An 11,130-nucleotide genomic window follows, 5' to 3' on the forward strand; every position below is an offset into this window, starting at 1 on the left:
GTGGCCAAGGCCACCAAAAAGATCGTCTTTTTCGAGATATCTCTTAATGAAGCTTGACCCATCGGTTCAAACTTATTAGTTCCTAGAAATTTCAGGACTACATCGAGATTCCAAGAAGGTGTTCTGTAATGGTGTTCCTTCCTTGTTTCAAAGGACCTTATGAGGTCTCTCAGATCGAGATTGTTGGTAATATCTAAACCTCTGTGTCTAAATACTGAGGGTAACATACTTCTATATCCTTTAATTGTTTGAGTTGATAAACCTACTTCCTTCTTCAAATACAGAAGGAAGTCTGCAATTTGGGTCACAGAGGTACTGGATGAAGAAACCTTCCGACTCTTGCACCACTTACGAAAGATCTCCCACTTCGCCTGGTACACCTTGATAGTTGAGGTTCTTCTTGCTCCGGCCACAGCTCTGGCCGCTTTAGAAAACCCCCTCGCTCTGACAAGTCTTTCGATAGTCTGAACGCAGTCAGACCCAGAGCGAGGGTGTTCTTGTGATACCTGTTGAAGTGAGGCTGTATGAGTAGATCTACTCTTGCTGGAAGTGTTCTTGGTATATCTACTGTCCATTCCAGTACCTCTGTGAACCAATCTTGGGCCGGCCAGTAGGGGGCTATGAGAGTCAGTTTCGTCCCTTGACTCTCCCTGAATTTCTTCAAAACCTTTCCTAAAATCTTGAACGGGGGAAAGGCGTAAGCATCTAGTCCCGTCCAGTCTAGAAGGAAGGCATCTACTGCGACTACTTGACGGTCTGGGACTGGAGAACAGTATGTTGGTAACCTCTTTGTTATTGCGGTCGCAAATAAGTCCACCACTGGACGACCCCATAAATTCCACAGGCTCTGGCATACTCCTAGATGTAGGGTCCACTCTGTAGACAGAAGTTGACCTTCCCTGCTCAACAGGTCCCCTCTCACATTCTTCTCCCCTTGAATGAACCTGGTGCCCATAGAAGGATCTCTTCCGCCAACTTGCATAGCGATACTGAATGAGTTCCCCCTTGCTTGCGGATGTACGCCAGAGCTGTGGTATTGTCTGCGTTGACCTGCACCACCTTATTGCGGATCACCGCCTTGAACGCTTTCAAAGCCAAGAAAATTGCCATCAGTTCCTTCCTGTTTATATGCCACGCCATTTCCTCCTTGTTCCAACGACCTGACACTTCTTGAGGGCTGAGAGTCGCTCCCCAGCCTGTGTCCGAAGCGTCTGAAAATAATACAAGGTCTGGGTTCTTCTGTTGGAGCGACGCACCCTCCGCTAACTTTCCTGGAGTTAGCCACCATAGCAATTCCTCCTTGATCTTGTAAGGAATCCGAAACAGGAAGGAATCCGGTTGCGATTTTCTTGGCCAGACTTGGTTCAGGAATATTTGTAAGGGTCTAATGTGAAGCCTTCCTAGAGAAACGAACTGCTCCAGCGACGAGAGAGTCCCCAGTAAGCTCATCCACTCTCGTGCCGAGCATTGGTCTTTCTCTAGAAAGGCTTGCACTTTCCAAATGCACTGAACTTGCCTGTCGGGAGATGGAAAAGCCCGAAAAGTTGCTGAGGAAATCAGAATCCCCAAATAGACTAGCTCCTGTTTGGGGATCAGATTCGACTTTTACAAGTTCATCAGATTCGACTTTTCTAAGTTCACCATCAAACCCAATTCGTTTGTTAACACCAACGTCATTTCTAAGTCCTCCAGACACTGTTGTCTTGATTGGGATCTTATAAGCCAATCGTCTAGATACAGAGAGACTTATCCCTAGTAGATGCAGCCACTTCGCCACGTTTGACATCACTCTTGTAAACACCTGCGGAGCTGTGCAAAGTCCGAAGCAGAGGGCTTTGAACTGAAAGACCCTGTTCTGGATCACAAACCTTAAGTACTTCCTGGATCCCGGATGAATGGGGATATGGAAGTACGCGTCTTGAAGGTCCAGGATAATCATCCAGTCCCCTGGACGCACCACTGCCAGTACCGACTCGTTCGTCTCCATAGTAAATTTTGCCTTCTCCACAAACAAGTTGAGATGACTTACATCCAGTACTGGTCTCCATCCCCCCCGAGGATTTCGCTACCAAGAAAAGCCGGTTGTAGAATCATGGGGATGAGTGGTCCAGAACAGGTTCTATTGCTCCTTTCCTGAGCATAGAAAGGACTTGCTCTTGTAGTGCCTCTTCTTTCACTGGATCGTTGTAGTGAGCCCCAAGATCCCTCGGGGATGTGGAAAGAGGTGGTTTCTTCAGGAAGAGGATCTTGTAACCTTCCCTGGCTACCGTGACTAACCCAAGGGCCTACTCCCTTTTAGTGCCAAACTTCCCAAAACTTCTGGAGTCTGGCCCCAACTGATGTCTGGAGAACTTGATCTTCATTGTTTATTAATGGGCTTCGACCCTCTCTTGGGAGGAGCTCTTTTTCCTCTGAAGGAGGGGCGAGAAAATGTCTTGCCTCGAAAGGGCTGATTAGTCTGTCTTGACTCCTTAGGTGTCTTCCTAACAACTTTGGGGGGCAAATATTTCCTTACCGAAGAAGTCAAGAGATCCTGGGTTGCCTTCTGAGTCAGAGATAGCGATATATCCTTGATTAGATCTGAAGGAAACAGCTGACCTGAAAGTGGGGAAAAAACCAACTCCAATTTCTGAGTGTTAGAAATGCCCTTTGCAGCAAAAGAGCACAGGAGGGACCTCTTCTTCAATACTCCTGCAGAAAAGAGAGATGCCAACTCGTTCGCCCCATCTCTCAGGGCTTTGTCCATGCAGGACATAATACTGCTTGGAAGCTGAGAGGCAGATGATTCCTTGTCTTCTAAGGTTTGAGCCAGAGCCCCCAAGGACCAGTCAAGAGAGTTAAACACCTCAAATGTTCGGAAAATGCCTTTCAAGAGATGATCCAACTCTGAAGACGTCCATCAAATTTTGGCCGCATTCAGAGCATGCCTGCGGGAGCTGTCTACAATGTTGGAAAAGCCCCCCGGTACTCCCAGGCCAAGACTTTCCCCCATTGCATACCAGATCCCAGACTTCGAGGCCAATTTGGCTGGAGGGAAGGCGAAAGAAGTCTTACCTGCTTCCCTCTTTTCCTTCAACCAGGTATTAATCCTTTGAAGAGCTTTCTTTGCTGTAATGGACAGCGTCATCTTCAAAAACGATGACTTCTTGGGCGTTTTGTTCTTCGAGAACTGAGAAAGGGGGGACAACAGAGCTGAGGGTTGAAACTCCCCATCGAAGATTGACAGGAGGCAATCAGTTAACTTTTTATAATCTGAAGAAGGTGCTTCGCCATCTCTCTCTTCTTCAGAAGCTAAGTCTTCCACGTCCTCTTCTGCTGAAGACACATCTTGTAAGCCAAAGTCTTGTCGACGAATATCCTCAGCGTACGGATCCGAAACTTGTTTAGGAATCGAATGCGGAAGATCGTCCTGACGAAAATCTTCTCGAACAATTCGGGAGGAAGATGGGTTAACGTCCTGCCGCCTGCGTCCTGCGTCCCTCGCTGGAGCTACGTCCATCATATGTGTATCCGGTTTGTTATTGCGTCCTGCATGATGGAGCGCTCGTCCGTCTTAGCCGGTACCGTGTGTCCTACTCGAGAAACCGAAGGGCAAGGAGGAGGAGGCAAACTCCCATGATACGTCCTCTTGGAGGACTTGACGGGGAGAGACGTGTCCTTACGTCTTGAAGAAGGCCGCTCCGTTGCTTCCCAAGACTTAACTAGGTCAGCTAATTTCCCTTGCATCTCTCTGAGAAAGTCTTTAGTTTCCGTTTTCTGACGGCTTGCATACGAACGCGGGGATCGAAGGTGTGAAGCACTGATACGACGAGAAGCAAGGACTTGAGGTCTGCGAGACGGAGAAGATACAGGAGAGCGCACCCAGGACGCAGAAGGAGAGCCCTTTTCAGGCGAACCGCCGGCCATAGAAAGTCTTGCGTCCTCCCTTGAACGAAACGTTCTTCTCCTTTTGACAGGAACAACGTCCTCATCCTCACTAGATGAGAAAATTTCGGGGCTACTCCACCTCTCTTGCGCGTAGCCGAGTTCGTCCTGAGATGAGGTTGGTCTGTGCGTCCTCTTAAGGGGACGCAATTCCTCCGCATAGCGCCGATACATGCCTGACGCAGAGCTATCGGTGGAAGAAAAACACTTCCCAGTGCCGCCTTTTCTATGGCGCACTGCTGCAGCCTGGGACGCAACAGGACTGCCTGAAGGGACGACTGATCGTATGGGGACCCCTCTCGCCTCCCTTCCACTGTCGACATGCCTTCTCCCTTGGGTCTGGGAGCTTGGCAGCGGTCTAGGTCTAGGAGCACGAGAGAGACGATCAGCCGCCCCCTCCACTACACTGTCACTGACATCAAAAGCACCCACTTTGTCCGTAAGACGCTGAATCTGATAGCCCATTGATGCAAGGGCAGCAAACACTTTAACATAATTTGGATCCTCAGAAACAGCAGCAGGCGCAGGATAAACCTGAGGGGAAGGTTCTACAACTTCTACTTGGGAAGGAGGTGGAGAAATATTAACTGACACATTCAAGGCCTTACTAGAAGAGCCTGACCTCTCACTCCGAGACACCGATCTTCTCACTCTATCTTTCTCCAATCTCTCCACATATTTAGTGAAAGTCTTCCACTCTTTCTCATTCAAACTTTCACACTCATTACACCTATTATCCCAAGTACACACCCTCTCTACACTTCTCACACATTGTGTGAGGGTCTACCGAAGCTTTCGGTAGTCTCACCTTACACCCTTCTTTCACACACACTCTAAAGACAATACCAGAATCAGACATTTTCAATACGATACCAAAAGAATCCATCCAAGTACAGCGAAAAGTCAGCTAATGAGCTCGAAATTCAAGCAGGGAACCTTCAACAATGTTGACGGTTCGGCTGGCAGAGAAAATCTGATGAAAATGGGAATGGTTCCGAGCGCCAGCGCCACGGGAACGGGGTGCCGATCACCTGAACTACCAGTGATCTAGCGGTTGCCGCAAGTTTTGAAAATTCTGCCAGTGTGACAGAGGATATAGCTATATATTTACCTGCCAGGTAAGTGTCATACATGAAACTAAAATCTATTTCAAATATGAATTTTAGTTTTGATATACAAGGACTTGAATATTTTTCTCTAAATTACCAGCAATTTTGACCTTTGGTGTTACCTGTTTATAATTTTGTTAATTTGATCCTATTTGAATGAAATATGCCTGTTTAACCATTAGCCCTTTGTCAATCAGCTACTCCATTACAATTTCTCCCTTGGCCACAAAAAACATGTCTTGATGAATAAAATGCTATGTCAATCAGTAAATTCAACTTTGATCAAGAATGAAGATTTCTCATTAAACATGACTAGGATTTACATGCAGTCTTGTAAATTCTGTACATATATAACTTGTTAATAGCTTAAACCTTTACCTTCAGATACTTGTTTGTGTACAGTCTATGACCTGCAAGATGTGATAATAAAATATCTTGGAGAAATATGAAACAAAGAGAAAAATGGACCCATGTGCACAATGCCTGCTTTTACTCTATTCAAATTACCATTTGTTTTAACCTGATTTTTTTATGTTTACCAGTTTAAAAGTTGTCCAAACGAGGGAAGTGGTTATGTGTATGAAAAATGTAACTGATTTCAAACTGAATATAATTTCTATAAATAACACAGGGTATGCAACAACAAAAACTAAATGACTTGCAAAAAGGATTTACCGTATGCCCTTGTGATGTCATGAAATTTGGCCAGTAACGTATGACTGATGTCCCATTGCTAGTGTCACTAAGACAAAGTTTTCCACCCTCCTCTACAAGCCAATCGGGTATATTGACATTCAAGTTATCTGCATCCAGATGAGGTATCTGTAAATATGAAGGAATAAAAAGGGTAATACAAAAGAATTCAGCACAATTCTTGAATGCAACATAGAATTAGCACTGAAGAATTAAAAGGTATCTGGTAAATTTGATACATAACATAAAAGGTACAGCAACCCCTTTCAGAGAATCATAAAAAAATATTAGGACTGACAAACCATATCTTCTGCAAGATTACACCTTGAGCATTTATACAATCGAAAAGCCTACCAAGTCTTCCATTCTGCTAAACTCAATGAGGAATGACTGCTTTTCACAGCTTTCTCCTCCTTCCTCCCTGGGACAGCTTCAAGATGCTGACCCAGGTTAATGTGCTTGAAAGATGGCAGCTATTACCGCTACAAGGGTGTAGTGCTGTCACTGTAGTGTAGCAGATAAAATAATTTTTTGTCCACTAAAATACTTTGGTTAATAATACAAGCATGAAATTTAGTACATATCTTCTCCATAGGCCAATTTTTGAAAATTACTAGGTGTCCTATCAAAACTCCAAAATGGCTGCCATTTTTCAAGATGGCCACTAGTCAAAGTTTTAACATGGGACAAGTGTGCCTTTGGTCATGGTTTTATGCATTTGTTTTGATTATAAACATTTTAGGCAGTGTCACCAAGCAAAAGTAAAATGTAGTTCTGTTAAAGATTTCACATAGCATATATAAAGAAAGATGGCATCCCATATGGCTGCCAAAAAACAAATAATCACAACTCAGCCATATTGTTCAATGAAGTTTGCTTGAGAGACGGTCAGTAGGGAAGTAACTGGCGGGTCACGGGATGCCTAGGGCATTCTGGGTAATACATGCCCCGTGACCTGGTATAGATGCCAATAGTCCCTGGATCTCACATGTTTAATTTTAATTCTACCAGTTTCCAGCTTGGTGCTGGTATTATCCTAATGTTAAGACCGAAGGTTTGTTAGTTATGAAAAATACAAATTAGTTAAAAAATTTTCATTTTTCAAAGAATATGACAAATTTTTAACCAATTTGTTAATTGGTGAAAATCACACTAAATCTGGAGATTTGATGACATACTAGCAACATGTAATCATATGACTACAATTAATTCCACTTTTGGATAAGGCAAAGTACATACCTCTCTTGGCATTGATGTATCAAAGCTTTCATCACGAAGGGAGTACCTCTTTGGTTCATTGAGTCTTGAGCTTTCAACACAATATGTTGGACGTTCATCTAAGAAATGGTCAGTTGGATGATCATCATTTCTCCTTTGATGTGAATATGTATCATAATCAATATCATGGGATCGGAAGTTTCCAGTGTGACTAGGAAGGCCACTAAGGCCAGGTGAAGAAGTGTAATTATTATCATATTCAGCACGGTATCCCTGCAAATCATCAAAGTTTGTGTTTTGCATTTTGTACGGACGGTCTCCTTCAGATCTGTTGAAAAAATAAAATTTACAATTTATTACGAATACTTTTCGCACAAAAAATAACTTCATGGCTCAGACACAACGATGCTGAATTTATATTAAGAATGAAAGCCACTGGACACCACATTTTTCAGCCACTCAGTTACCGATGAAAAACTGCCAGAGAAATGTGTCCTAAAGCTGGGGAATTGATAAAGATCTCAAACTGACCAGATCTGAGCACATATTGAGAAGGGACGAGAAATAGTCAAGTCAGAAAAGCTGTAGATATGGAAGTAGGACAAGATATCTAAGCAAGTTAAGTTATTATTTACATGATTATTGCCCTAATCCTGAAGCCTCCTGTTCTAGGAAGTGACTTGAAGACTTTCTGCAATATGATGTCTCAGGCACACACTAAATGATAACTCCCAAACAAGTTAATACCTGATAAAAATATCTACAGTGTATTACTGAACACTTTACAAATCATTACCTATAATCATCTGGATGCTGGCGTTTACCAAAAGGTGGATCATCATAGAATGGTCGACGATGGTCCTCACTAGGTAAATGTGAATCTTGGAAAGTGCTTTGTGTACCAAAACCTGGGGGAGGATGTAGTCCTGCAGGTCCCATCCCTAGCAAAGGTGGGGGAGGTCTGCAAATAATTGTCACAAAATAATACTATCAGCATAGTTAAATAAATAGTACAGATGTTCATAAGCTAAGGTGCTACTCTCTGGAAAGAAAAACTTATTCAGGAAAAAGGAATAAGAGAACCTGGCACAAACGTTCAGTCCAAACGATCTATGCTATAAAAATCACACTTTATCACTTCCATGTAAGGATTTTGGCAATGCACTGTTCCATGGTGGTGATTTACCAGGCCTGAAAGATCTTATAACCTTACTTTCACAGCTGCCCAACATTTGTCATCCTGTCATTACTCTTCAGATAAGTTTCAATTTTTTAAATGCACATTTTTTCAAATTTCATTTTGTAGTTTTGATGTGCCAGGTCAATAACCAGTACATTTAAAATTTAGGAATCACTACAGACATCTTGATAATCTTCTTACTGTTCTCAAACCTTGCATTGTACAACTGACTGATTTATGGAAATTTGGTTAAGAAGCTAAGCACAGGAAATTTCAGCCATTCAGTGTTGCACCCAGTGAAAAGAGGGAGTTGAAATGGTTGGACAAGAAGACTGAAGAAAGGAAGTAGAATGGAGGTAAAGTAAAAGGCTAGACAGTAGGTGAAGCTAGGGGCTGAAGAAACGCTACAAACAACATATAATAATGCCTCCAGTGCAGCACAGGTGGTGTACTGATAGCAACAACCCCTACAGTTGCACAGTATACTTGCTTTCCTTTTGTTTATTATTCATTATCAAATGCTTTATACTGTGCATTAGCTTTTGCTATAGATTATAGGTCCACAATCCCTTATCTGAAACCTTCTGTGCAAATACACAAGCACATTTCAATTCAAACAATTACATTCGGTGATACTAAAAAAAAAAATTTATAGCAATAATAAGAACAGTCATTTTTGTATATACTAGTAGACTAGTGTATTATCTGATCTTGTATATTATGCGATCCTTAAAATTTTGTCCCAAAACATGATTTAATCACATACAATCTTGTGTATAGTTAGAGATGGATTTTCAGTAGCTTGCATGCTTATTGTGCAGGTTTCAATAATTGGTAGATTATACAAGACTATGCTTCATATGCATTATACAAGTCTAGGCTTGCTACGGCAGTCTCAGTTTTGGTAGATTTCACTGCTAAGGAATATGTAAGTTAGTTTTAAACTACATAATAGGCTGAGGAGCAAAAGTTCAGTAGGTTAAGTGTGAATCCTCATACTACATCCAACCAGGCTTGCCAAACTTTTGGCTTGTGTAAAAATTCAATACTATTACTTACATTAACCATTACTTATGAATAAACAACAGCAAGTACTGACATAAACTAGTTGTTGACTCATTAAATACTAGTTGATTTTCAGTGTGGTCCCTAGCGAATTATAGCTGTATCAGAAGAAATGAACAATGAGCAGGCCGCAAAATGTTTGAAGGAAAGAGCAACATTGAAACCTGGCAAAATTATACATCATTTAATTACTGCATTTATTTATAAAGTGGTTACTTTTTTAAACCCAACTTTGATAATTTATGAAAGTAACGTACCTCTTAATTAAGTTTCATTCAGTAACTAATGACATCAATGATTTGAAAAAATGCAATCAGCTGATGATTTTGAGATATAAACAGAACCAGAATGCAAATAGTGCATGTTTATTTTGTTCATATTTTGCAACACGATAATACAACAATAATACATGCAATATAATTAGCTGCAGTAAAACAATAATTTTATCAAAATTATCATTATCATAAATACAACAGGTGATAGTTATAAGATACAGGTTAGCGTAGGCTGCAATTACACGGTCTTATTTGATAAACTAAGCAAGTTGGCTTTGCGTCTCAGTAGGCTATACTACTGGGCCTTTGTTAATTACTGGATTTCCTTACTTATTAGTGCACCAGACCCCTGAATTCAACCAGGAATGACATTTTGAAAAGTAACAAGTTTGTAACTCGTACGAATAGAGATAAGACCCATCATTAATGTTGTTTTGAAATAAGCTGTACTAGTAAGTCTACTCATAAAATAAGCAGCAGCACTAACCTTGTAAAATTTGGTGGCATTCCAGGAGGAGTAGGTAGTAAAACTTTGTTTGAAGCTTGACCTCCATGAGGAGTTGGTAATAGAGGTCTGTTAATTGACTGATTACTGTGTGGAGTTGGCAGCAAAACTCTGCTATTTGCTGAAGAGTCAGAAATTCCTGCTGACCCAGCAAGACCTGGTGGTGGCTGGGTTAGGTCTGGTAATACTGACTGCCCTTGGGAATCTGGCTTGTATCTTAAATGGTCAATTTTCAATGGCATGGGGAGAGGGACTTCTTCAACCTGTAATGCAAATTCTTATTCAAAATCTTGATACCCCTAAAATAAAAGTTTTTCTTAGGAATACAAACTACATTTACTTCTGGTGCAATATATTCTGGTTAAAAGGTCAGTGATCAACTGATGAATGCAAAAAAACACTGGTTCTCTGCAACTGAAACTCCCTTGCTGAGAATAATGTTCAATAAAATAAAACAATTGTTTTATATATGTACCAAACATATATAATATGACAAATCTTATAGACAAAACACAAAGCCTGTTGTTCGACAGGTGGGCTAGGCTTTAACACGGATATCAAATTTTAACAAACCCTCCCCTTTGGCATGAGAGCCACATTACTGAGAAATATGCTAACCCTACAAAATATTTGGTTTTATATGGCAAAGAAAACATATTGCCATGATAAAATGACAATTTGTCGAAAATTGCATTTTTCCTAACTATACAAAACCCTGAGGTCCTTAACAATATGAAGGTAACTAGCGGCAGCTGGAATAGGTCGTAATCTTTTCGAACAAGGGGTTCGGTAGTTCAACTGCTTTGTCCAGATCAGGCGAAGAGCCGCAGCTCAGCGACTGGGAGGTAAAGCAAAATCATCTTTTGCTTTTGGCCCAAGCAAAAACGTGCAGAGTGAGGGGTGGGTGGCCATGAGGTGGGGGACTATGTGTAAAAGGACCTCAGGTTTGTATAGTTAGGAAAAATGCAATTTTGGACAAATTGTCATTTGTTCCGACACGGATACAAACCTGGTCCTTTTAACAATAGGAAGACTCACTTCTTGGTGGGAGGAATCTGAGTCTTTTTTGGTGAACAGACTGGTGTTCGTCCAACCCTGGATGCCTCCCTGGTCGTAAGAGCAAGGGAGGGGATCCAAAGACCTCTGTCCGATTGATCGGGG

At 41.7% G+C, this 11,130-nt stretch overlaps 1 protein-coding gene across 1 annotated transcript in view; it reads right to left on the minus strand.

Annotated features, from left to right (window-relative positions):
* LOC135214998 (uncharacterized) overlaps positions 1-10,232 on the minus strand; it is a gene marked incomplete at its 5' end in the record, with an annotated part of 35,157 nt that extends 24,925 nt beyond the window's left edge. The window contains 4 exon segments of the mRNA XM_064249526.1: positions 5,709-5,855; positions 6,966-7,272; positions 7,741-7,905; positions 9,952-10,232. Coding sequence (XP_064105596.1) covers positions 5,709-5,855; positions 6,966-7,272; positions 7,741-7,905; positions 9,952-10,232 — 900 coding nt within the window.
* Between the last annotated feature and the right edge of the window lie 898 nt (positions 10,233-11,130).

This window comes from Macrobrachium nipponense, chromosome 46 (assembly GCF_015104395.2).
Source record: "Macrobrachium nipponense isolate FS-2020 chromosome 46, ASM1510439v2, whole genome shotgun sequence".
Taxonomy (NCBI): domain Eukaryota; kingdom Metazoa; phylum Arthropoda; class Malacostraca; order Decapoda; family Palaemonidae; genus Macrobrachium; species Macrobrachium nipponense.